We start from the raw sequence: 27,940 nt of genomic DNA, 5'->3' as shown, positions 1-27,940 counted from the left end.
TTATTGTGTAGTCATTCAGTTATTCATCCATTCTTTCCACCAGTATTCACTCAACCTGGCCATGTGAAATACAGGGGACGCAGTGGAGAATAACTGCACTCTTGACTTTTGTGGAATTTAACAGTCTGTGGGGCTGGGAATTGCAGGTCAAGTGCAGTGTGATTGAGTGCACCAGTGGGTATGCAGAGTGGGCTATGGGAGTACACAGGGAAGAAAAAGAAAGTCCACTGGAGAACCTGAATGATACGCAGAAGTTGGCCAAGTACAGGGGTGGGAGGTAAGGTTAGATAAGAAAGGAGAGGGGTAGGGAAGATACAAACGCTTGAAGCTGGAAAAAACCAGACATGTGATTACTCTCCACTGGGGCCAACTGAAAAATGAGGCTGGGGCAGCAGAAATCAGCTTAAGTCAGATCACAAAGAGCTGTGTAAGCCAGGTCAAGGAGTTTGGATTTGGTTCTGAGGGCGATAGGGACTGATGTCAGGCTATGCTCTCAGCGATGTTAAGGAGAAGAGCTCCTTTAGAAGTGAGACAATCAAAACACTTTATCTGAAATCACAGCTCCTCACAGATGCAGCTTGTAACTTATCCAAGTCCTGCCTCCTGGCTGCACAATGGAATCACCTGGGGACCTTTTAAAAAATACAGATGCCCAGTGCCACATATTCTGATGTAATTATTGGTCGGGCTTGGGACCCAAGCATCTGCATCTCTTAAAAAGCTCCCCAAGGAAGTCTAATGAACAGCTGAGTTGAGAACCAGTGCAAAGGCGGATGAGCAGAGACACTAGAGAGGAGCAAGTCGACGTCGTCGACTGGAGATGCTCTCAGTTAGTCATTCTGTCACTCTGAACTGTCACAGCACTTTTTCTTAAATAGCCAACCACACTTTTAGAGGTGACAATCTCCAGGATGGCCTAGATCAACGTCCCGTTTTACAAATGGAGAAATGTAATGCTCTAGGATGCACAGCTGGCTAGACAGAGAGCTGGCTAGACAGAGAGCTGGCTGTAAACCCTCCATGCTGCCCCTGGGGGGATGGGCAGAAGACGGTCACATTGAAGCCCATGGAGGACACCCTCCCACGAGTCCACCAATCAGTAGGATGTTACTTTTTTAAAAAATCTGATTTACAGAGTACTTTTCTATTGAATAATTTTGTTTTCAGAAGCACTTGTGGCTTCATACTTTTTCATGTCTACTAACTCAAGTTAGTAGATTGCCAACCAAGTCTCTGTCCTAATATATTATACCTAAGGAAGACGGTGAATGAGGTAGAGGGCTGGGTGAAGGTGTGTGTGTTTGTGTTGTGCGGTTGCGTGTGCGTGTGTGTGTGTCTGTGTTTGTAGGTGTGGGTACACAAACGAGAGGTGTGTGGGGAGCTGTCACTGCAGTGGAACCTGGACTCGGAACAGCAGGGAAGGAAGGAGATGGGGACAGAAAAGTCAGCATTGCAACCAGTGGGTCCCCTTCCCTCCTTTCTGCTGAGATGGGAGAGGAAGGATACAAAATGGGTGGAAGGGAAGAGAAGTGCTAGGTTGATATCTCAAACTTTTTGAAATGTGAGGGTTCAATATTGTATTCTGTTTTTGCATATATATATATATATATTTAAATTTATTTATATTTTCGGCTGCGTTGGGTCTTCGTTGCTGAGCGCGGGCCTTTCTCTAGTTGCGGCGAGCAGGGTCTTGTTGCAGAGCATGGGCTCTAGGAGCGCACGCTCTAGGCACATGACGCGTAGTTGCAGCACACAGGCTCAGTAGTCGTGGCACACGGGCTAAGTTGCTCCGTGGCATGTGGGATCTTCCCGGACCAGGGATCGAGCCCGTGTCTGCTGCATTGGCAGGCGGATTCCTAACCACTGTGCCACCAGGGAAGTCCAAGCATATATTTTTAAATGTCCATAATAAAAAGTTTTTCTTAAAAAAAGGGGGAGATTGGGGCTTCCCAGGTGGCGCAGTGGTTGAGAGTCCGCCTGCCGATGCAGGGGACACGGGTTCGTGCCCCGGTCCGGGAAGATCCCACATGCCGCTGAGCGTCTAGGCCCGTGAGCCATGGCCGCTGAGCCTGCGCGTCTGGAGCCTGTGCTCCGCAACGGGAGAGGCCACAACAGTGAGAGGCCCGCATACAGCAAAAAAAAAAAAAAAAAAAGGGGTGGGGGGAGATTGCTAAGCTGGGTATTATTATAATGTTAAAAAAAATCACCAGTTAACTTACTGTTATTGAAACCTTACTTATCACACAGCATTTAATTCATTTATAACTGTTAACAAAATTCTAGAAATAGTTCTTTATAGTTTCCAGACTTGGGAAGTTTCATCTATATCTCATGAACACAGATAAAAATGAATTCAGAGCTTGTTATAGAAATGGATGGAAGTAATTTAAGAGAAGGAAGAAAATACCTTCTAAGTAAAAGCAAACAGAACAAATTATATCTACTTATGGGGAAGTAGCGTTTCCAGTACCTGTTCCCCGTGGCAACATCATTTTCTTTAATGATACATAGAGCTGAAGAAAGTAGGGGAGAAAGGAAAAGCAAGTTTAAAATATAAGAAAATGTATGAGAGCGCCAACAATCGTGGAACCCGGCGTTTTGGAGAATTGATCGCTGATGGCAATACTGATGACTCAGAGGGAGCCCAGAGCCACGCAGGGGGCTGCTGACCCTCCAAGAATCTCAAGGCTCCTCCCCTGACTCATGGGGAAAGTTGTTTAAATTAGGAGAAATTACATTAACTGCTTATTATGAAAAATGTATTATAATTAACTTGATTTTTTTTAAAACACCAGAATTTACAAAAGTAGCCTTTTTATTCCTACATTTATTGAATGCCGACCATGTTCCTGGTGCTCTGCCAGGCCTCTTCAAATGAACATGATGCGCTCCTGCTGGGTGCTATGGAAGGACAGAGGACAGACACCTAGCCAGCCCAGGGCAGGGAGGGAAGGCTTCCTACAGGAGGCAACCCTGTGCTGGGTCTTCAGGATCACCAGGTGTAAGGGGAAGGGCACAGGGCCTTGGAGAAGGGATTTCAGGCAAGAAAGAGCCTGTTGGGTGAGGTGGGCAACACCAACAAGTGAGAAGCATCTCTCTCAAAGGGTCAACCTGAGCAGAGCATGTGAGGGCACAAGAGCTTGGCCGTGGTGCCTTCAGTAATATCTCGGAAGCCCCTGGATGTTCAGCTCTGACTCACAGGCCTGGGTTGGAATCCTGGCTTTACCATCTTCAGGACCAAATCGGTTTGAGTTTTGATTTCTTCATCTGAGGAATGGGATAATACCCTGTCCAAAGAATTCTTACGAGGAATAAATGGATGTCTAATACGGGCTACATTTACCGAGTGTCCACCACATGCAGGGCACAGTACTGAGCCTTCACAACAACTCTGCTAGGTAGACACCATCACCCTCGTTTTACAGGTGAAGACACTGCAGCCAGTCCACCAGCGCTGAGGCAGTGGGACTGCAGAGCCCAGCTCAGGGCCACTCCCTTACTGCCCAGTGGTCGCTCTGCCTCTCGGTTAAGCCTGGGCTCCGTAAATGTTGACAGATTTTCATCCTTTGGAGATGACATGCAATGCCCAAACAGAATCCGATGGTATATAAAATCCTGTTGTGCATCTTAAATCGGAAGACTTTTTATTTCTTTGGCTGTGCCCCCAGGCATTCGGGATCTTAGTTCCCAGCCCAGGGAACTTGCGCCCCCTGTGGTGGAAGCACAGAGTCTTAACCACTGGACCACCAGGGAAGTCCCGGAAGACAACTTTTTACATCACCTGGTCCTGCTCTTTGGTTTGAGCAAGTGTCTGTTTTAAGATGATTTCTAGGGCAAAGGGCTGCTTTTTAAGGTCAGTCCTGGATCAGAGCATCATGGTGTCCCATGGGAGCCCACTTTGGTATTTTCGGCTCCAGCAGTTTCTGTTTAGGCTTCCCCTTGCTTTCTCTGTGGGCAGGCAAGCCCGCACGTGTGCACCAGTCAGTACCCCAGGTCACGCCCACCGCTCCCAACGGGCTGTTCTATATTTGGAGGTATTTGTGACACACTTCTTTTTTCTCTTGACTTAAAACTCTAGAATATGTTTTCCATTTTACAGTAATAATTACTATTCAGAGAAAAAATGTTATAAAACATTTTTTGAGTTTGTGTTAGGCACTCTGCTAAAAACTCTATGGATTATCTGCTTTAATCCTCACAGCAACGGTAGAGTATTTACAGGTGATACTTTGATGTTAGTGATGGAGAAACTGAGGTGCAGAGCCACCAGGTCCCTGCTGAACTATGCAGCCTCCCGTCCTGGAAGAGGGAGGGCCAGCCCAGCTTCGACACTGTCTCCAACTCTCAGTGTCCGTCTGTCCCAGAACACTTGCTCCTTTCCCACTCAGACACCTCCCGCCAACCTTTCTGCATCTTGCAGCTGCACTCCAGTTTTCTTGTTTCCAGTTTCTTGTTACATAAGCAAACCCTTTTGCATGTGTTCCCGTTGAATTTAACTTATTTTTGAGTGACTGTTCTTATTCCTGGGATTCTGAGTGTTAGCAGCCCCAGCTGTTGAAGGAGTGCCTTCCTATATGATGAAACATTCCTGCCTCTTCCATTTGTGCCCTCCATCTCCCTCATAAATGGCATGAACTCAGCCCATCCCCGTGTGGCTGTGCTCCCCCAGTGGCCCCACTCTCTCCACCATACTTTGAGGCTATCAGTAAAAACAGGATGTGGAACGGAGCCCGTCCCTATTTCCTCTGGTATCTCACTAGCCCAGGCTGTTGGGACTGGCTTACAGTACGTCACAGCAGTCCTTTCACATAAAAGCATCCAGTTAACTATATGACACTAGGAGAGGGCTAGGGCGAGCCAGCTGTTTCTATTTTCAATTTAACAATTTTTTTCCTACTTGTAATGGAGCCAGCAAAACAGAAGTTTACAGGGAAGTATTTACATATTTTGCTTAGTACCTAGAAGTGAAAAAACCAGAGGCTTCACACAGCGCTTAATATAAAAAGAAAGAACAAGAAAAATATAATTTACTTAAAGGCGAGGTAAATGCTTTTTGAAAACCTAACCGAAGATGTATGGAAGAAAGTAAGTGAATCTATACTGTCTCCTTTGTACCCCTATCCTGCTACACACACACACACACACACACACACACACACACACACACGTCATTACCGACACCGTTCAAGAGTCTTATGAGTATCATTCAAATACTCAGGAGTATTGAAAGGTGGTTGGATGAATGAAAATGAATTATTCTGTCACTGTATGACTTCAGAGTGACTAGGAGGCTTAAAAACACTTTCAGAAACTAGGCTTTTGGGTTTGAGGTGACAAAGACAAAGGGAGGAGATTTAGCCCCAGGACTGTGAGTTATACCTCCTTAGAAGAAGGAAAGAAAGTTGCTAATTGGACAAGAGTCATGTTTACAGAGCTTCAGAAGGATCTACACATTTGAAAGAATATAAAAAATGTCCACCCTACCCTTCTGTTGGAAACACCGTCTAATTGCCTCTTCATGATGTACCTGGTTGGCGTTGTACTCTGAGAAGCTTAAGATTTCGAATTGATGTCGCAAGATTATTTACATAGTCACCAAATCAAAAGTGACATGTGAAAAATATGAAGTTTGTATCAGCTCGTGATTCAAAGACAACATTCTCGGGTGTGTGGGGTTGAGAAATAAGGAAAGTGGCTGTTCACAGCACCTGCCTTTGGCTGTACCACGGTCAACGATGTGCTGTCACAGGTGTGTGTCTTGTGTAACCGTCCACGCCCTTCTGGGGCTCAGGCTTGGTTTACCACAGTTTAAGAATTTACCCAAAGGCATCAAGCCGGTCCATACACTCGCTGGGCGGTAGGTGTATCTATCGATGTTTCTTCCTGTCCCTTCCAACAAAAACCAGAACCAAGCCCTGACCTGCAAAACATTTGAAGAAACAAAAGTATCCCAGCTAATGACAAGAATTTCTCATGTTTCTTCTTCCTTTCTGTGATCATATAGAGAACGGGACAGACTGCAGGAGTCATTTGATAACCATTTGCTTCCCCTATCTTTTGTTCACATAACTTTTCATTTGCAAGTCCTGAGTGAAAGTACACTAAAGCCAAATCTTCTTTTACAAATAACTACTTTCTCGAAGCTTTTAAATCTCCATAAAGGATTACAAATGGGTTCTTCAAGAGCCTGTCAGGACGTGTGTTTGGAAATACAGACTGTGTCGTCACTGTTGGGTTTTTGTGATCGTCACAGATGTCTGCCAGAGTGGAGACCAGAGCTTCATTCACACTGATCATGGCTCCCCAGGTTTGCTTCACTGTTATAACCTTTATTCCAGCCCATTTTAACGTGTCCAACAATTTTCTCTGAATTCCACCCTTCATGCCACCTTATTCCTTCTGTAACGTATCATCAAAATGGTGATGTTGTGATGAAGTACCTTAAGTACCACTAAGATTATGGATCGGCAGGATACACTTAAAAGATCCTTCTTTTTTTCTTTGACATTAACTCTCTTGCACCGCTTTGAGACTAGAAAGGTTTTCATTTTTTAGGTAAGCTCTGAAGCCCTCAGGACCTTCTAAGCTGTTTTTTAAAAAAAAAAAAAAAAATCAATTTTTGGAGGGGTGGCAGGCACCTAGCCAAGCCCTAATGAGGCTGGGTGGGAGTTATGGAGCACGTTCAGCTCAAATCATGGAAACAGGTCTGGGTGAGTTCAGATTCACCTCTCGGTTACGAAGCCCTCTGAACCTGGTGAGTTCCGCCACTGTTTGAAAGTGGTGGTTAGCTGTTATGCACAGTTGTAATTTATCTTCTGAATATGGGGAACACAATAAGAAAAGTTGCACAGGAGTAAAAATAATCATTACCACCAAAAAAGATAAACAGCAAGGTCATTACTAAGCAAACCGACACGTGGCGTTTATGTGGCAGCAGGAAGCCATTATCCAAGTGACTGTGTCATTTCTACTGACACTGAATCTTGATTAGATTCAGACAGTCCAGCAAAAAACTGTTATAATTGTGGGACTGAAGAAAGTTTTGGGGTTTTTTTTAACTTTTTTTTTTTTGCAAATGGAATTGCCACCCAATTGGAACTTCTGGGTGTCTGCCTTTGGAGTATGACCACATGAAATGCATACGCCTTGTAAGAGCACAACTGACTTCTCATCCCTCACCACCTCTCACATCCGTCATCCTCCCACCAGGACCACCCTGGGCACATTCAGAAGCCACACGTCAAGCATTATGCACCTACTTCAGCTTGCTATTTTGGAGACAAATTGTTGCTACTTTCTATCTCCAGGCACCTTGAGAGTAACCATTCAGAAGCATAATATTGATAATTCATCAACCTGAGTCAATAAATCCTGCATTTCTAATGAAAAGAAATGGCATTTTAATGGGTTATTTATATACTGATAATAGAACAAACTGGCAGACATGGCAGATGCAGTGAAACGGACTCTTCTAAGACCACAGCTCAAGTTTCAGCAGACGGCATCTGGGTGTTCAGTGGACCCATAAGGGATCCTTCAGTGTGACTTTCAGAGTTTTAAGTCCTCAGAGTTTACATGCAAATTATAACATCATGTGATTTTGTTTTGAATAAATGCTTCTCTTCAGAAATTAAGGGAGGGGAAGTTTATTTTCTGCATTGGCTTAATAAAAAAGACTCCCCCAACTTGAGAATAACTTGTGCATTGTTTTATTCCAGGCAAGAATACACACAGCATAGACACCTCGCTGTATCCTGCACGGAGAGATACGGAGAGATTTCATCTCTCTGCAAAGTAGACCATAGCGGTCTGGGAAGACGGAATTAAGAGCTACATGGTAGACACAAGCTCTGGCGTGTGATATTCGGCCCACAAAGCTCTGTACGGAGCCAAAATGCAGTTTGTCTTTTGGAAATTCACCTAAAATTAATGTTGGTTCTCATTTGCCATAAAAAAGCTCTCAAACGAAGCACTCAACCAGAATCAGAGTTATGTGACCGACAGAAACTACAGGATTTAAGGAACCAAAGTCATAGGAGATATGTGAGCCGGGTTGTGGAGAATAACATTGTCAATTTTAAGCCCTTCTACTGGAACTGTTCTAGAGAACACAGTAAAGTGGAACATATTTTTCACATATTAACCTTGTAGGAAATTACCAGAATCTTCTACGAAATACCTATGAATTAACTTTTTCGAACAAGTAAATAGGACATATAGTTTATTATCAAAGTACTTCTTGTATGATGAGGCAGGAAACATGAAAGTACAATAACGAACACAGGGCAAAAACAACGCTGGTGTCGCCCAATGACACCATTTATCACGACAGATCGAAATGAGCACAGTCCGTATTATTGTCCCAAGTGCTGAGAATCAAGCCAGAAGCACTAAGAAAAGCCTCGCTCTCACACTGTGTCTCTAGCCACACCACCGCTGTCCCCACCATCCTGCAGGGGGATGCATTGCTGTTTCACTGCCCTTATCTGCAGATCTGTGGCCCAAACTCAGAGATGCAGGTGGATTACCTGGATGCCAATGAAAACTGCTCATTTCCCTCACATCCTGGGATACAGATGGCAGCCGGAGACAAGGAATCTGCATTCTTTCAAGCATCCGGAGATGATCCGAGGGGCTCAGGGAGGAGATTATCAGTTGGAGGAAAACATTCTGAAGGCAGGTGTCACCCTTCTGTTAATCTGGCTCATTGGTCTCTGGGTTGTGACTGGATTGATTTTATTCCCTTCTCCTTACCTTTTCCCTTCAGCGTAATTAGCCTAGAAAATTCCTTTCTGGTCTCTCTCTGCCTTGAAGGAAAAAGGATGTTAATCTTTGCTGCCCAGGTTGGACTAGGCTTGCCGTTACGATCTGACATCACTGTTAGCACTTGATGATTCAAAATGTTTGACCTTCACACTGCAGCAGCCCTGTGATGGCTGAGCTGCTCCAGGTCAGAACAAAACTCACTCAACTCAACTACGCAAAACTCATTCAACATTCGACAAATATTTACCAAGCATTGCCAGGCACAGTTCAAAGCACTGATGACTACCGGTAGATGTATTATTTGTTTTAAAACTTAAAGTGTAAGCTTAGAGGGCATGTTTTAGAAATAAATTTAAAATTTTTTAAAAACAATTTTTCTGATTGGTGCAGGCACGTGTGTTTTGTGCAGTGGTGTGAACCTGCGATAGTTTGCTACATCACGGGGCACTCAGGTCCACTGCTCCAGTAGCAACGGGAAAGGGAGGAGGCCAGCAGAGAGGCGGTGACTAACACATCAGTGGACCTAGACACCCCTAACCTGATTAGCAGCCCTACCTATCCTGGCATCCGGTAGACCACTGTTTCCCGTGGGCACAGCGTGCTGGGGCCGAAGCTGGTCACTGAATGTTGTGCTAATGATTTTCTCTTCACAGGTCAACCCAGTGGCCATCAGCAGGTGGCAAGATCACTGGTCCAAGGCCAACTTTGTCCCTTGCTGTGGGACGACTGTGTGCACTGGACATGGGGGCATGAATAAAAGAGCTTCCTGAAACCCACAGGCAAATAAGAACAAGATTCATTTATCCCATTGCCCAGTCTAAGGCGGTGCTTTGCAGACTTTTTAAAGTCATGACACACATAGAAAATGATAGCACTGTATTTGTATGACACTGGATGGCAGGAGACCAGGCCGGGAGCTCCGGTACCACAGGGGCGGCAGGGCTCACACACGCCCCAGCGCTGACCCAGAGTTAGGTGAAGGCCACCTTGAGAATAAAATAGCTTGAGATATTGTAGATGAGCTGCCCCCTTGGCTAAAGCTCACCTTCAGAACACGGTTCCAGAAGGTGGGAAGATGGACTGCGTAGCCGAACACGGGAAGCGTTAGCAAATCCCATGCCCAGGTCCAGACCAATGAAATCAGAAACGTTGTGGGAAGGACCAGGTTGTTTTTTGAATCCCAGATGATTCTAACATGCCCTCAGGATTGAGAAGCACGGCTACAGAAGAATTAAAAAACCAAGGCCCTGGAGTCAGAGTGGGAGTTGGAATCCTGGCTCTTCCCCATTTGCTGAATAAGACTGAACACGTTGCTGAGCCTCGGAGAGCTGCGTGTTCTTATCTGCAACAGCCCCTCCTATAAATAGCTTATGGCGGCACACGGAATGATACAGGTAACGAGCCCAGTCCAGCTTTAAACGTAACTTTCTATTGTGAATAGCTTTATTCAATTACTTGACCTTCATTGTTTTGAGGATCTGGCCTCTGGGTACAGAATCTTACCCAGTAATTAATTCATATATCAAGCAAACTTGTGAATGTCCCCTGTGCCAGGCCCGATACTAGGTACCAAGAACACAAGGATGAGAACTAAGTAAGAAAGAGTTTTTCAGGAAGAGGGTTTCTAGCTAAGCTGAGGCTGAGTTCTCGGCAAGTGAGAAGTTAATAAGAATCGAGAACGTGACCTACAGTCCTGTCCTGAGTTGTTTCACGCTGAATACCCAGTGTTACTGCTCTGCCATCAAAGGCACCAGCACCATGTGGGGGGCGCAAGGCGGCCCTCACCTTCCTGGTCTAAGGATCAGGCTAAGGGAGCCGCTGGCCTTGTTACTGTTTACCTCCAAGGGCCTTCTGCCCACATTTATTTTAACATCTGTTAACTCTCTACTTTGGTCAACACCAAATCTAACTTCAGTCACCACCAACTGCAAAATTACAGAAAATGTACCAGAAACAGTATCACGGTTGGGACTTCCTTGGCGGCGCAATGGCTAAGAATCCACCTGTCAATGCAGGGGACACGGGCTCGATCCCTGGTCCAGGAAGATCCCACATGCCGCGGAGCAACTAAGCCCGCGAGCCACAACTACTGAGCCCGCATGCTGCAGCTACTGCAGCCCGCGGGCCTAGAGCCCGTGCTCCACAACAAGAGAAGCCACTGCAATGAGAAGCCTGTGCACCGCAACGAAGAGTAGCCCCTGCTCGCAGCAACGAAGACCCAATGCAGCCAAATAAAGAAATAAATAAAATAAAAAGAAGTGACATTTGAACTGAGTTAATATAAAAAAATATCATGGTTAATATAACTAGCAAGGTGATCTGAAGATGATGGTCTGGCCTGGAGCTGTTCCACACCCATAGCCCAGACAGTAGACTTCACCCTGTACTTCCCTCCTGCTGAGATGAAGGGTGAACATATGTATTTGCCACACATCAGATAACAGGAGGTGAATCACAGAACTCAGAAGAGGCCGTTGATAAGGTGTGACCTGTGATACTGAAGCAACAACAATCTGTTTCTACATCAACTCTAAAATGTAAACTAGATTTTGTCTTGAAAATGTAGACCAACTAATAAAGATGTATCCTGAAGAAACAAACCATAGAATAAAATTATCTTTAGACTTAACATAGGAAGCAAACTACATCCCAAGGCTATTCGTCCTGTTTTATTTTTCTTCCTACTTTACTTACTACCAACTCAAATATTGTTAATTGATTGTTTACTTGTTTATTGTCTGTCCTCTCCTGCCCCCAAGTAAACGACAAGAGAGCAAGGACTTTTGTTGGCCAGTATATGCCCTGGTTGACAAGGAACACAGAATAAATCTGTAGAATGAAAAAAAAAGAACATGACAGGGAAAACTACAGGCCAGTACCTGTAATATGGCTGCATTTTTCTTTAAATGATTGTCGAAGATAAGACTTGATGAGCTAGATTACTTTAAAAGCTAGGCCCATGTTGTGCCCAAGTGGCAAAGAAAGTTTGCTGAATCTGCCAGCAATGCAGCCTAAGTTACTGAAGCTGGACTTTCAACACTAAACAGAAAATCCAGTTTCATCGTTTTGAAAAAAAAAAAAAAAGTCTTTTGAAGCTGGTTTCATTTACTCTTTGCCTATATAAGTGAGGAGCAGTTTTGGAAAAGCATTATTGTAAGATGAAAAGAAGAAACAGAGCAGAGGAAAACTTGTCCCTATAATCCTGGAGAAACTATCCATTTTTCATTGGCCAAGTGCTTTTCCTCCTTTTAATCCCTCTGTAAACTAATTTTCTTTTTTTTGTTTGTTTTAAGATCAACCAGTCAGAACTGCTCGCCACTAGACAGTCCTCATTGTATGCATTTCCACAGGCGTTTTCCCAGCAGCAGGGATACGTTCTCTTTTTCCATTTGTGCTGAGACTGACTATATATGCCAGGTTGATGTCCACTCACCTAAAAACCCCCAATAACCTATTCTGTGATTTTTTTTTAAAAACTTGAGATAGATACTGAATTATAAATCATGCTGATCTAAAGAGCAGGTCATAATAAAAACTTTGTATTCAGTGCCATGCAATCATTCTGAAAGAAAGTTCAGGGAACTGTTTGGCAAACAAACAGGATGCATTAATTTGGGGGCATTTTTGTTGAGATCCTGAAGCGTGAGCCTGTGTGATGACAACGTGGGACACACCACGTGTGTCTAGGGACCGTAGCGTGACCTGGAACTGTGAAGTCAAAGCCAGAGCACAGAACCCCCAGCCCTGACACGGGATTACAGAAAACTCCCGGGGCTGGTGCACAGCAGTTACTCGGAAATCCAGACATTAGAATTTAATTGTCCTCAGAGTGCGGACCAACCCCTTAACGTTGCAAGTGCCCCACTTTTCCTTCAGTGCAGCTCCACGGAACCACCCTAGAATGGCCGGCACATCGGGGGTGAAGCCTGCCAAAACCAGATCTCTACTGGCAAGGCACACATGCCTGGCATCGCCATGCTGAAGCTCCAGATACACACACCCCTTGGGTGGCCATGGGTGTCGACTGCAACGTTGAAAGCTGAGTCTCTTGAGTTTTGCAATTACCTACATATGCCAGTGTGCTTAGTAACCCCTGCAATTTAGGAGAGACCAATTCAGCATAATCTCCTTGTGTCGGAGTTAACTCATATACTTGGTTTAAAATATACAAAAGCTCTGTCAAGCAGGCAGATCGGATGGCTCAGGGGATTGTAACAGGAGACTGTGTCTTTCACCTCTAGGTTAGTAGCTCTTTTAGCTAAGATCCCTGCCTCACTGCCACCCCATGGGTGTGGTTTACCAGCAGTATCTGCCCACTTCTTGGTTTTAAAAGGTCCACATCTGAATAATCATCAATATAACTGCTGTTAATATTGTTTTCGTTCGAGGTGACAGTAAATGATGACACAGACCTAACTTTGAACTCAGACTTACGTCTTCTTTTAAAGCATAGGACATTTCTTTAATATCACACACACGTGTGGCTAAGAAGATATTTCACTGTCAACAGTGGGAGATTTTAAAGAGGCCATGTACTTTGGTACCAATATTATTTACTTATGACAAATTAGATACCTAGATTTTTTTGTTACCAATGATGTTAGTGGGTACCTTGGATTTCTGAGTCAGATATGATCAGGTCTGTCCTTAAAATTTGGGGGGCTCAGGGCAAGAGTACAAGTGAGGTCCACCTCCCATATGCCTAGATATTTACAACTTAGAAATCAGGGTAACAAATTGTTAAATATCTTCTATCTTCTTTGTATATCTATTTAAAAATATATATATATTTTTGGTTTTACTTATTTGATGTAAAATTATTGCAGGTGTGAACTGGGTGTTTTTCTTGGTGACTGCAATTCAAAATAGCAACCAAAATTGGAGACTTGTAGGCTCCCCTGAAAGGGAACAGTGTTTTTCACTGAGGTGGTGTGTCTCAGCCTCTGTCTCATAAACACTTCCAAAGAACTGTTTTGCATCTCACACGAAATGTCGGTAAAGACAGACCACACCACGGATGTATGCAGTACTTCAGTTAATTTGAAGCCTTTATGTCCAGTCCTGTTAGCTAAAAACAACTCAATAGGCTTCCCTGGTGGCGCAGTGGTTAAGAATCTGCCTGCCAAGGCAGGGGACACGGATTCAAGCCCCGGTCCGGGAAGATCCCACATGCCGTGGAGCAACTAAGCCCATGCACCACAACTACTGAGCCCACGTGCTGCAACTACTGAAGCCCGCTCGCCTACAGTCCATGCTCCGCAGCAAGAGAAGCCACCGCAATGAGAAGCTCGCGCACTGCAACGAAGAGTAGCCCCCGCTCGCCGCAACTAGAGAAAGCCCACGCACAGCAATGAACAGCCAACACAGCCAAAAAAATAAATGAAATAATAAATAAATTTATAAAAAAAATAAAAACCACCCAGTAATGGAAATGAATGACAACATAAGTAATTAACCTTGTTGTAAAATATAAAAGTCAACTTGCATATTGAATCCATACTCAGGGTGTACAAGCCAAAAAAAAGAAAAAAATAGGGCATGTGGGTGCACAGACAGTGGAACCAGGTAACCTTGCTAATTAAAGAAATGAAGATCAAAATGTATTTTCTTTGGTGGAATGGCCATTATGATATAGCATGGGAGATTCATTAAGTAAGAGGCCTATGTTCAGTTGGAGGGACCACACAAAGCCATACGGTTAAAATCAGGATCTCTTAGGAAAATCGCAGAGTTTCCCGTTTCACTGGTCTGGGGCATGGCCTTTCATGGCCTTTTGATGCTTTGCAGGTGCTTCTAATGTTTAGCTGTGTGGTCCAATGTACCACTTTCTGGGGACAATGTTCTAAAGGTAGCCTTTAGCCCAGAGGACAAGAAATAGAAACAGAATAAAAAATCACCCACAATATTTCAAAACGGAGTAAAGGCCCTTTGCAGGACCTTTGAAATTATAGAAGGACACTTTTAGGGTCACTTGTTACAAACAACTTAGTACTTTTACACTACAAATCTCCCCCTGAAATCCTAGAAAAGAAAACCAAGGAAAAGGCCCTTTTCCCCACTGGGCTACACCAAGGAAAGTGTGAGCGAGAGAGGAACCAGGGTGCTCTAAGAGGGAGCGTAGGATCCCTCATCCAGTAGGATGAGACGTATTCAAGACACCCGGAATCTAGAGAGCTCAACGTGGAATTACTTGTAATTCTATGGTCAGGGGCAACCTAATGTCCTACAATTTATCCCCAAAAGGTTGATATATGTGAGAGATTTTCCCAGAAGTTGGAAGGAGCATCTGACATCTGCGGAAAAAGCACGAAGAACTATTTCTTCCCTATATCTTTGACTACTAAAAGTTGTGGATGGGTCCCATTAAACTGACTGCTGCTTTGAAATGAACATTTAATTTCTTTCCAAGCACCCCCCCGCCCCTTCCCAAATCCAAGAGGAAGCAAAGCAACACACAGTGGTCCATTCAACATCCACAGCATTGTTTTCCAGCCAATGTCATCAGTTTTAGGTGTAAGCAACAGAAACGTAAATTACTTGTAGGGCTTGTTTCCAAAAGTTTGGACATAGGCTTAAAAATATCTCCTAACAAAAAAAGATGATCTTGGAATAGCTCGGCAGTTCCAAGACAGGTGGGGACATTAAAGATAAAGGACCAGGGCTTCCCTGGTGGCGCAGTGGTTGTGAGTCCGCCTGCCGATGCAGGCGACACGGGTCCGTGCCCCGGTCCGGGAGGATCCCACATGCCGCGGAGCGTTTGGGCCCGTGAGCCATGGCCGCTGAGCCTGCGCGTCCGGAGCCTGTGCTCCACAACGGGAGAGGCCACGGCAGTGAGAGGCCCGCGTACCGCAAAAAAAGAAAAAAAGATAAAGGACCAGAAGGTGCAGGCAAGGAGGCCCTTGAGCCTTTATAAATCCAGGCAAGTATCCAGAAGCGAGGCTGTTTCTGTGGTCTAGGAAATGAAGGAATGGGATATATTTGGAGTTTGGAAGGCAGTTGGAAAAGAAACAATTGCTGGGTTTGGCAGAAGATTAAGTATAAAGGCAATACAACGTGTTGGGCACAGGGCCATGTCGTGCTTTCCATAATCACATTTAATCCTCCCAATAACCTTGGAAGAAGACATATTTGTGCCTATTTCACAAGACAGAAGACAGGCACTTAGAAATTGAACCTATCCATGGCCAAACAACTATTAAATGGGAGCGTCAGCGTTCAAACCTGGGACTAATGAACCACATATCATTTTTGATGTTGCTCCCAGGACACTGGGAGCACAGAGGTGACGGCGAAGCATAGAGAAAGGTCAAGAAAGAAAGATGAACAATTTTATCTTTTCTAATTAAGTTGGTGAAAGAGAAATTCAACTTATGATGCATGTAAGAATCAGGTTTCGGGAGGGGGAGGTTTAATGAGATTTGTTTAAAAATCTGTGCATATATATAGTTCAGTGCTGTGCAACAGCAATAAAGAGCGAGACATGTCTGTAATTTTGTGTTTTCTGGTAGCCACATTAAAAGAGTAAAAAGACGGGCTTCCCTGGTGGCGCAGTGGTTGAGAGTCCGCCTGCCGATGCAGGGGACACGGGTTCGTGCCCCGGTCCGGGAAGATCCCACGTGCCGCGGAGCGGCTGGGCCCGTGAGCCATGGCCGCTGAGCCTGCGCATCCGGAGCCTGTGCTCCGCAACGGGAGAGGCCACAGCGGTGAGAGGCCCGCGTACCACAAAAAAAAAAAAAAAAAAAGAACGTAAAAAGAAACAGGTGAAATTAATTTTAATATATTTTATTTAACTCTATTATTATTTATACGACTCAATATATTATCATAGTATCACTCCAACATGAAATCAATATAAAATTTTTGAGATAGTTCACATTTGGGGGGCACTAAGTCTTTAGAATCCAGTGTATATTTTACACTTAAAGGACATTTCAGTTTGGACCAGCCACACGTCAAGTGCTCAAAGCTGCACGTGGCTAGTGGTTCCCATATGAGACAGTACAGATACCGAGAGTTCTGAATCCGTACTGAGATCCATGAAACGTGACGCATGTCTCAGGGGGAAAATAGTAAGGGACAAAAAGGGGACTCTTAGAAATACCCATGGAAAGTTGGCCTGAGGAAGGCTCTCCAAATGAGACACTATCAGAGGTCTTTAATACTGCCAAGCATCGACACGATTGAAATGGCAAATGACTTGAGAGAGAGGAACTGAATTTACAGAGTCCCTCACCGTCTATCTTATATCACTGCCAATATGCCAAGTGACACCGGTGAGCTTCACAAAAGCCAAAACCCTGGTGGGCCTTAGGCAGTGGGAAGAGACCCACCCAGCTGCAATGAGCACGAGAAAACCTACCATTTACAACCACATGCAAACAGTGTAATGACTAACTTCCCTCCTGTATCACAGTCTAATAATCAGACTGAAGGAAAAGGCCGCCAGATCAGACCAGTGCATTCTGCTATCGTCGAAACTTGCTTTTTGACTTATGTTTGTTTGGTGACGTGCCCCCTAGAATTAAGTGTTCATCTGAAGAGGCACAGTGATTTTCTACTGTCAATGTTGGTGTTAGAAGATTAGAAGGAATGGAAATAGAATTTTTTTTAAAAAAAGAACCTCCTTATATAATGATACTCTTAAGAAATACAACCATCATGTAACAATTTTGTAGCATCCAATAACAATGCATTTAGGGAGGGTGGAGACTCAGTAATACTAACAACTGACTGATATGATAATTTCATTTTAAAATATACATTTTAAAAAAAATTTTATTTTTTTGGCCATGCTGCACAGCTTGCAGGATCTTAGTTCCCTGAGCAGGGATAGAACCCATGCCCCCTGCAGTAGGAGCATGGAGCCCTAACCATTGGAACGCCAGGGAATTCCCAATATACAAGTGTTTTGGGTAACTGAATTTATAACATCTGCTTTTTAAAAATCATTTCATGTCTATTGTAGAAATGAAATCTGGAAATTGAGAGGGAAAATATTTCATCTTTTCTCAACCTTCACATTCCTTCATAAAATATCAGATAGTGAAGTGAGACTAACAAAAACCACAAAAGCAGTCTTTGTGCAGTTATGACAGCGATTCGTATGTCAGTGCTCTCTTCTTAGGCTGTAAGTTACCTGATACCTGTCATATTGTAGGAGGTTCTCAGAAATGCAATGAGTGCTTTTCTGAAGCCCAAGTGCTGTGTTTCCATTCCATTTGAGCAGAAACAAGCAGAGAAACACCCTTTCTCCTGACATCAGCCTACGTGAGCTCATGCCTCTTCCTCTACCCACCAGCCGAGTGGCCCGAAGATAAATTCCCTAATAGGATCTGCCTCAGCCCCCAGATCTAGGTGGAGCCAGGAGGGGTGTCCTGGGGCACAAAGTAAATTGTTTCCTTGGAAACTCCTTTAGAAAAGGCTGGGTGGCGGGACTTCCCTGGTGGTGCAGCGGTTAAGACTCCACGTTCCCAGGGCAGGGGGCCCGGGTTCGATCCCTGGTCAGGGAACTAGATCCCACACGCGTGCCGCCACTAAGAGTTCATATGCTGCAACTAAGAGTTCATATGCCGCAACTAAGGAGCCCACCTGCCGCAGCTAAGACCCAGCCCAACCAAATAAATAAATAAACTTTTAAAAAAAGAAAAAGAAATGGGTGAGTGGGGCGTGGGAGGGGAGTTCTCATCAGCGTGGTGTACACACCCATTTATAAACCACTCTCCCCCTTCGTACCCTTTTCCTATTTGCTTATCTGCCTCGAGTGTTCATAACTTCCACTGCCCTTCATTTTCTTTTCAAACAAGGCTATCTTTCTGTACTTCTGCCAACTGTTCTAAATATACTGCCCTACTGATAACAGTCTCTCTCTTTTTTTTTTTCTCCAGTTCACAAGTTGGGCCAACTATAAAATTCTAAGACTCGATAAGAAAGCGTGTTTTAGAAGAAGAGGACAGAAGAAAGGTCAGGGGTAGAAATCATCATCCCTTGTTTACTACGCTGAGAAACGTGAAGCTCTCAGAGGAGTGAAATATCACAGAACCCCATTCTCAGTGACACTTTCACACGTACTCGGCTAATCTCTGGATCAAACCCTGACTCGTAGATTTACGGTCATGTCCCAGAGCTGCCTCCATAACAGGTGGCCCACATGATGCTTTCATGTCCTACCCCTGGCCCTGGCGAGGCTGCACTGCTAAGCTGGTCAAAGGAAAAACAGTTAGATCATCAAATACATGCACTCTGGAGCGTGACTTTGCGGCTTTTCGGATTACCTTGATTCGGGGTATTTGGTGAGGGTGGCCAGGCTGCTGGTGTACATGTGGCCGCCCACGTCGATGTGGACGGGTGCGTTGGATTTTGTGAGTTGTGCTGGAGTAGGAATGCCTTGGTTGTTCAGTGGAGATGCAGGAGATCTAGTGATCAGAGGTCTTGACATATTGGGCCGACTGTCCTACAGAGAGATAAGCAAGTTTAGACATGTCTTCTTTTGTGGAGAGAAAGGAAACCCATACATCCTACAGAAGAAGCCAGTGACTAGTGTTGATATTCGTTTGGCAATAAAATCTGGAAGATCAGCAAGCTCTCGCTTTTGTTGTAATGAATATCAAAAGCCCCCCAAATCTGTAACAAAGAAAAGGAAAACTTCCCATGCTCAGAATCAAGGGGCTGAGCTAATGTTCATTTCACATCATCCCACACACCGTGATGGCTTATTTAACTAATGAATTCTCACATTTAACAACTGGTTAATGGCATGTGGAGAACTACTATTCATTCCAAATGAAAAGATAACACTTAAAACAGTCCACTCTAAATAAAATACATATGCTTTATCCTTCTCTTGGAAAACGTCCTTACTGCTGTGGGCTCGGGACAAATTCAGACCTTCGGCACTTGGGTTCTACAGAATGTTTTCTTCAATTTCTATGTTCCAAATCAGGAAAAAGAGGGCATGACTGGTCTAGCCACCAGCTCACATACTCAAAGCAACCTTGCAAATAGGCACCAGAAGTTCATCAGTCAACAGATGAAAAAAAAAAAAAATCAACCCACACTCTACCCATCTGGTTCCTGTTTCTCTCCCTATGAGACTATGGAGCTGAGGACACTTTGAAAAGAATGTCCCCTCCAGTGATTAAGTATGTGCTTGGGAGCCACGAGCAAGCCGCTCTTCTGCATGCTGGGCTCCTGGAAGAGATCAAGTTCCCAAGGTTGGGCTGAGGCAGATGTTCGTGTACAGTGTACTGCCCCACAGGCAACGGTACCACGGGAGCAAACGGAGCATCACGTGACGGCAGCGAGAGCGTGCTAAAGAAACTGTACTCTTGAGAAAATAAAATATGACATCCTTTCCATGGATACAATATAAATATTTCAAACACTATTCAGACATGGTTGATTGCTTTTAAATTAGAGCCCAAACCACAGACAAGTCAAGTCAGGTCTCTGGCACTCAATGAAGGGGGTCAAGTATTTAGAATCTACGATTGAGGAATAAGCTAAAATAGCACTTCTGTCTGAACTCTGCTAGGCGAACGCCACAAGGATACTCGCAGATTTATAACTTAGCCAGAGATTGTTTGCAAACATGCAAACAATGTGTGGTAGCGCCAGTGATAAGGCATAATAAAGGGATTTTGAGAAATGCCTTTGATGGAGATTACAAACGGGAAGTCATCTAGTTTTTGTGCATAAAGCCCAGCATGATGAAATATAAATTTGCAAAACATCCTAGATTTTATGATCCGAAACAGCTTTAGGAGTTACCTGGGGCACAACTGTTAGACTAGTTAGCATTAACCACATGTCCAGGCAAGACTGGGAACGCACGTGCTTCCTGAAACTCCGCATCTACTGTGGACAGGGTGGTGATTGGGCCTTTACACAAAATATTGACCACCTGTGTGGTGCTTTTCTCCAGGCTGAATTAAACAGAGCTCAGGAACAGTCACAGAAAAAAGAGCTAATGTTTTATTTCTTAAATTGGGTGGTGGGTTCGTGGATGCTCACTGTGTTATCCTTTATACATTCCTGTATATATATATATATATATATTTTTTTTTTTTTTTTTTTTTTGGCGGTACGCGGGCCTCTCACTGTTGTGGCCTCTCCCGTTGCAGAGCACAGGCTCCGTCCGGAAGCGCAGGCTCAGCGGCCATGGCTCACGGGCCCAGCTGCTCCACGGCATGTGGGATCTTCCCGGACCGGGGCACGAACCCGTGTCCCCTGCACCGGCAGGCAGACTCTCAACCACTGCGCCACCAGGGAAGCCCACATTCCTGTATATTTTTAACAATGCAAAATAGATATTAGAAAACACAAGGGATGTTTGCAACACAGAGAGAAAAGTGAAAGAGGTACTGGATAGGGGAAAAAACTAAAAAACAAGGACACAGTTGGTAGGAAATATAAAACAGTTAAGGCTGGGAAATATTCAAAGTAGCATTTTAAAATTTGGGTGTCAGAAAATGAATTTTTCCTTTAAAAATACAATCATATAACCTCGACTTTTAAGAGCTACGTACTACCTGACTTCCTTTTAGAAAATGATTTCTTGGCTAAAGACACACACACACACACACACACACACACACACACACATCCCCATCTCGGTTACAATTCAGTCCATCACAGCACTGCATCTTCTGTAATAGTTTTTCAGTTGGACACATTCTATATCCTGCCTCTGGGTGTTCGGGCAAAAATGAACAGTTTTGCAGGGTTAATACTGTAGTTAGACTGTGACCTCACTCAGCACAGCTCTAACTCTGTGAGGTCTACGGAGAAGGAGGAAAAAGCGAAAGCATAACTGATCGGTTGAAGGATTCCTGATTTCTCAGAATATATACCATGTACGCTGAAAATTGTGTACGTATAGATATTACTAAATTTAAAATTAAACCAGTGTTTCCTCAGTTGGGGGATGAGGGGTAGTGGGGGGATTAACCCTTAAGGGCAAGGAGGAAGTTTCCTAATGGCTCGGCTCAGGCAGACTAGTAAGACTTTTTTTTTTAATTGAAGTATAGTTGATTTACAATGTTGTGCTAGTTTCAGGTGTACAGCAAAGTGATTCGGTTATTTATATGTATACACACACACACACACTTTTTCAGATTCTTTTCCCTTATAGGTTATTACAAACTATTAAGTATAGTTCCCTGTGCTCTACAGTAGGTCCTTGTTGGTTCTAGAAAGACTTGTCGTGTTATAATTGGTCCTTGGTGAGCCTTCCTACCTCTTCTCCGAGGCTCTCTCTTCCCATCCTGTGAGCTTTCTGTGTTCCGTATTTGTCCCGTTAGTTAGATCATTTCTAAAGCATTAACTGCTATTAGCTAATGGAGTTAAGGGTTTCCACTCAGTATTTTCTGCACTGATGCAGGCTGAAAGAATGCATAGGCTGGGGTGGGGGAGCATATTTGGGCCGGTGGTCTTGGCACTTGTAGGAGACCCTCGGATCTATTGCATCTCTCCCTCGGATCTATTGCATCAACTCCAGATGCTTCAGCGACACAACTCTGGCCACCTTCTCCCCTCACCAGTGACCGGAACTGAGACTTTCTCTTTTTTATCTATAGATGCTGAGGTCCCGGATGGGATGCCTGAGCCTACAGAAGCCACTTCCCTACCAGCCTAAGGATGAAGCCAATGCCCAGGATGGCTGATCTGGGTCCTCCCTGGCACTGCTGAGACACCAAATCAACCAACTCTCAGCCTCCAATCTCTTGATTTCCTGATACTTGGGAAAATAAGTTCATCTTTAAAGCTGGTCTGAGTTGGGATTTCTGCTACTGATCCTGATTCCTACCCTTCCTGGATACAGCCACCTCCCCAAGAGGTCATTCGGCTTGGTGAGACTTGGCCTGTAATGCCAAGAACAGCTGCCTGCTGCCAGATGCAGCAGAATTTTCTATCATATTATCACCATTCTTCAACTACACTTTCCCATTTTTAATTGCTCGCCCAGCACCATCTCAGTTTGTATATGTCTTTTAGCATCTCACTTTTGATGAGACGAAAACCATGAACTTTAACCAGAGAGAGTGCAAGCGTCTTAGATGTGCCATCATCACTGCTGGAGAAACAGCTCAGAGCACTGAGGTGTATTCGGAAGGGTGGCCAGACAGAAATGTTTCTGATAATCCCCCTTCTGGAACAGACTCCTCATCCGGGTGGTGGGCCGGGGGAAGGAACCCCACTCTAACATTAAGTTACTTGGTTATTGCCCCTTCCTTGTGCAGCCCACTGTTCCTTCCCTCCACAGTCCCAGGCAGTGTCCCCGGGGATGGACATACACCAGTGAACAGGACAGGCTGGTCCTGTTCAGTGGGAGAGAGAAGCCAGGAAACAGGTAGGGGAAGGCCAGGAGTTTACTGTGGCAGCTTAACTGCAGGGATACATAACCCAGTCTTGGGGGCTGGGAGGTGGGATGTGGAAGGCTCCCTGGGGACAGTCTAAGCTGAGATCTGATGGATGAGAAGTCAACTCACAGTGGGATGCAGAAAGGAGAGCACATGGTATATTCTAGAAATTAAAATTTCAGTACACTGTGAGAATTCTTCCACTTGTTTTCTTCCCAAGTATGGAGGGAAAGTGCAGGAAACGGAAGCTTGTAAGACAATGGTCTGAGGACCACAGAATTAAATGGTAACTCACAATGAAAACATAAGTAAACCCACCATAACACCCTTATGAAGGAAAAGGGGAAGAGGAAGAGCAAGGAAGCTCATAGCCAGCTTTCTAAACAGCGCTGTCCAACAGAACTTTCTGCAGGAATGGAAACAATGTTCCATATTTGCACCATTTAGTAGGGTGGCCACAACCTCATGTGGCTATCTGAGCCCCTGAAGTGGGGCTAGGGCAACTGAGGGACTAAATTTGTAATTTTAAGTTATTTTAATCAATTTAAATTTTAAGGTAGGTAGGCCAAGTGTGGCTCGTGGCTGTCATATTGGACAGCAGAGTAAACCCTGCTTGAACTTTTCTTAACCTATGGACGCCCAAATCATGATAAACTTGAACTTATCACTCAGGGAGAAGCAGGGACATTTTAAAGTGAGTACAAATGGTCTGTGACTGCCCCCCCACCCAAAACATGCATTTCCCTCTCCCCTTCTAACAGTATTTCTCCTTATTTTACTGATTTTATGAAAATAAAAGAGATTAGTAACCACACAGTGGGGATGCTGCACACACATCTCTGGATCTCAGAGAGCCAGTCCTGAGACATAAAAGCACATCCCGAATGACTCCCTTCCCCTGAGGTGACAGACAGCAAAAGGAGTCTGTGATGACAAAGCTCAGAACACTGGCCACCTTTTCTGGGGGGTGGGGGGTAGCTGGCTAGGAGGGGATAAGAACAAGCCTTCTGGAGAGCTAGAAAAGTCCTGAATCTTAATCTGGGAGGTTAAACAGTTGTACACGTATGTATGCCTAAGATTTATTCACTTGACTTTTTTTTTTTTTCGATGTGGACCATTCTTAAAGTCTTTATTGAGTTTGTTACAATATTGCTTCTGTTTTATGTTTTTGGTTTTTTGGTCAGGAGGCATGTGGGATCTTAGCTTCCTGACCAGGGATCGAACCCATACCCCCTGCATTGGAAGGCGAAGTCTTAACCACTGGACCGCCAGGGAAGTCCCCTATTCACTTGACTCTTACATTATACTTAAAAGGAAAATAAACCAAAAATAGTCTTGGAAGAAACTCCTCCAATCAAAACACTTTCCTGTTCAGATGGTTACTCATTTAAATTTCTGTGAAATACAGTCTTCTTTTAAAAGCCAAAAAGACGTTTATTATTCCCTCTCGTAGGATTCACCAAATCTGACTCTAATACCCTGACATGAAACAGCACCTGAAATTCTATTTCTAATTCTACTTTCCCTCATTGCTATCCTGTAGAGATTTTCCAGGCATGTTGATCAGTTTATCTTTAAAATTTCCATTTCCCAGCTGCTTTCAGTCTGCGGCTTCCTTGTAGCTTCATCATCTATCTCACCTATCCAACAGAGCGGCAATGATTTTGGGGGGGGGATTTGACTTCAGGCATCTTTCAAAAGAAGCTAATGAAAACTTTGCCTCCTAAATCTAACCTTGCTGTGTGCTATTCAAACAGGAGCCCCAGGGGCACCACCTAGAACAAATGAGCTAAAGTTTAAACTGAAAGTTTTAATGACTTTATTTGTTAAGAATGTATGCCCCTGTCTCATGTCACGTTTCACTATCAAGTAGGACTATATTACCTCTATCACTGGGAAAAGAAACAGGTTTCTTAGGGATACTTCCAGAAAAGCATGTCTATAGTAAAATATTTACCTATATTATTTGATATTATAATTCATAACATTCAATAGAGCAGCGAAGGAATTCAACACAAATCATAACTGTTCCACATATTTCAGCCTGGGTTTAAAATACATGTATTTATATCACACACACTCTCACACACATACTCAAGTAGCTTCTAAATTATATGGAATGCATGGAGAATGGAGTGTTCTGATTGATTCTGTTTTCTGATAATTGGCCAACCATTTAGGCCATGAGCCTGTAATCAAAGTGTCTTAGACCAGGATCCTGATTCCTAGGATGGAAATCTGTGATTACCTTGGGAGGGTTAGTTTAGAGCTGACACAATCCTGTTGGACTCACAGTGAAGGTTTTTTAGAGAGAAACATCCCTTCACTGACCATAGTTATTCAGTCGGGTAGTAAGACTCTCAACCATAATGCCAACATATTTTGTAAGGGCCCTCACTGTTCCTTCATTCAAGTAGTATTGATTGGGCTCCTACTATGTGTCAAACTTATGGTCTCTTCTGACTTTAAATAGCAGAATGACCCTGGAGAGAGAGAGAAAAAGAAATCTTTTCTTATAATTTCATATAGGTTTAAAAAAAAAACCAACCAAGCCCTAGCATTATTTCAGAATTGAAGATTGTTTCTGTCAATCTCTGAAGTCAGCAGAGAATTAGGCTGAAAAGTCTTCTGAACATCCAAATTTGATATCAAATCTTCCATTCACTTTATTCACAGGAACTCCCTTCAAACTCATAGATCCTGCTTACTCTTAATTCAGAGACGCATAACAAGTGTGGTCATTGGTTTTCTAGCCTATACAAGAATCATCCAAAATTAAGTCATCCCCAGGTCAAACCCCAGACTAACTTAGATTGGAAAGTATATAATATATTGAAGAAAACTTTCTGCCCAAATATGATAAAGAAAAACTTTTTTTAAAGGTGAGACAAATTTCAAAAGTTTATATAGCTGGGGAAAAAATCACCTACACAGAACACCTCAAGTGTACAGGAGAAAGAGCCCTGGTTTTGGGAATCGGAAGACCTGGTGTGAGTTCAGGTTCAGCCTTTGTGTCATCTTGGAGAAGTTACCAAACCTATGGAACTCTATAGTTTCCTCATCTGTAAGACAGGATGAATCTTCCCACCCCACAGAGAGATAAAGCTGGCAGTGGGTGAGATGTTTGTGAAGGCATACAATACAGTGCATGGCACAGAGAAAGACAAAGGAAGTTTCTTTCCTTCTGCAGTGAAAAATGAAATTTAATACACCAGTACGCCCGATGTACAGAGAAGATGTCTATGGATCCAGTGAGAAGTATAGAGAAGTTTTAAAGCAGTTGAGGAAGTAAGGCCCATGGGTGAGAAAGACAGCGTTTTACACTGATAAAGTACTACATAGTGGGATACAGATAAATAAAAACAAAATAGGACAGAGCATAACAACATGTGAGTTACGTGCTTTGGACAAAGCCTATAAAAGGAAGTAGAGAATGAGATCATCCCAGTAGGTTCATAAATGAAATGGCACTTGAGCTGTATTAATATTTTTTTCAGATCAAATCTTAATTTCGCAGATTAAAATAAAACAGAAATAAAAAATAGGAGACTTCAAAGTTGTTTCAAAACGACTAGCAACTGTGTTAAATTAATCTGCAATTACTTCCTAATCTGAAAAAGCAAAATGTTACTCTTCTTGCCTTGGGCCAGGAGTGGGGGTTACTATTGTTTATCTATTTTAATGCACAATCTTTGCCAGATATGGAGTGAGTGCCCTCAGTGTGCCTTTTTCCCCTCCAGTAATGAAATACACATCCAAGAAGTTCCTGTATTAGATTATCAAGCTGGGACCATGAAAAGAACAACTATTTGCCAAGATTTCTCTGTTTTTTTTTTTTTCCCAAAAGCAAAGCGAATTTGTAAAAAGGGAACATTTTGATAGAATTTTTCTGTGTTTATTATAGCTGGATTAATTTTTAAATTAGATTTCTTAGATATTTTTAAATGTACTTAAAACATCACAGAGTATTTTAAAATAGACATTGTAGCTCAACTATGGATATTACTGCTTTTTAAAAATTAAAACATAGCATTAAAGCAAAAGCAGGCTCTGTCACAGTTCTATAGGGAAAGGCCACTTTTTGCAAAAATATGTGTACGTACCATGAAAAAATTCGAAATTAAATGCACCAAGATATTAGTAGGGGGCAGGAGTGGGGGCTGATGTTACAAGAAAATTTTGTTTTTGTTTTTTTCTCTGGTGCTTTATGGTGTTGAACATTTATTACTATTGAAATTAAAAAAATATTATTTTAAACAAGGAGAAAAACAGCACTAGTTTGCTCAATCAGATCCATTAGTACATACTCTTGGCACACTATTATATCTTACTTTCATAATCAGCTTTTTTTGGACGTTTTTAAATGAAGGACTGAATGAAGCAATACAGAAATGGAACAGAACTTAGGGGTAATGCTTCCCTTCCCTTTATTTTCTCGCCAGGGAGGAAATGTGCGGAACAGAAAATTAAATGGGCCTCAGGTCACGGTAAGCCCATATTTAGCTGACACAAGTCTATTTAGTTTGATCCTGAAAGAAAGGGGCAGGGGCCTATGATTTCCACACTCTTGGGAGCTATCTGGTCATCTGTGCCCTCCCCTAGGTCCCCTCCATTCCCAGATCTAAAACCCAGCAAGATGATAAAAGCCGCACACGCACACCTCCTGTGTTTCCAGAAGTCGGTTCTGCACCTGCTTTCTTGGAAGGAAGATGCAGATGGCAGCAAAGGTTGACAGTGAAACAGTACCTGACACTCAGAGAGGGCCTAGTCTGAAACCAGAAACCTCTGCACAATGTTAAGTATTATCACCATTTCAC

At 43.5% G+C, this 27,940-nt stretch overlaps 1 protein-coding gene across 3 annotated transcripts in view; it reads right to left on the bottom strand.

The window, feature by feature from the left end:
- Positions 1-27,940, bottom strand: part of KCTD1 (potassium channel tetramerization domain containing 1) — a 182,474-nt gene that overhangs the window by 25,893 nt on the left and 128,641 nt on the right. For all 3 annotated transcript variants that reach the window (XM_029223264.1, XM_029223272.1, XM_029223253.1), the window contains exon 2: positions 19,038-19,216. In XM_029223264.1, the coding sequence (XP_029079097.1) occupies positions 19,038-19,216 (179 nt within the window). The remainder of the gene's footprint in view (positions 1-19,037; positions 19,217-27,940) is intronic.

This window comes from Monodon monoceros, unplaced genomic scaffold, assembly GCF_005190385.1.
Source record: "Monodon monoceros isolate NGI ecotype Baffin Bay Population unplaced genomic scaffold, NGI_Narwhal_1 Super_Scaffold_1, whole genome shotgun sequence".
Taxonomy (NCBI): Eukaryota; Metazoa; Chordata; class Mammalia; order Artiodactyla; family Monodontidae; genus Monodon; species Monodon monoceros.
This window is presented reverse-complemented; position numbering and strand designations above follow the sequence as displayed.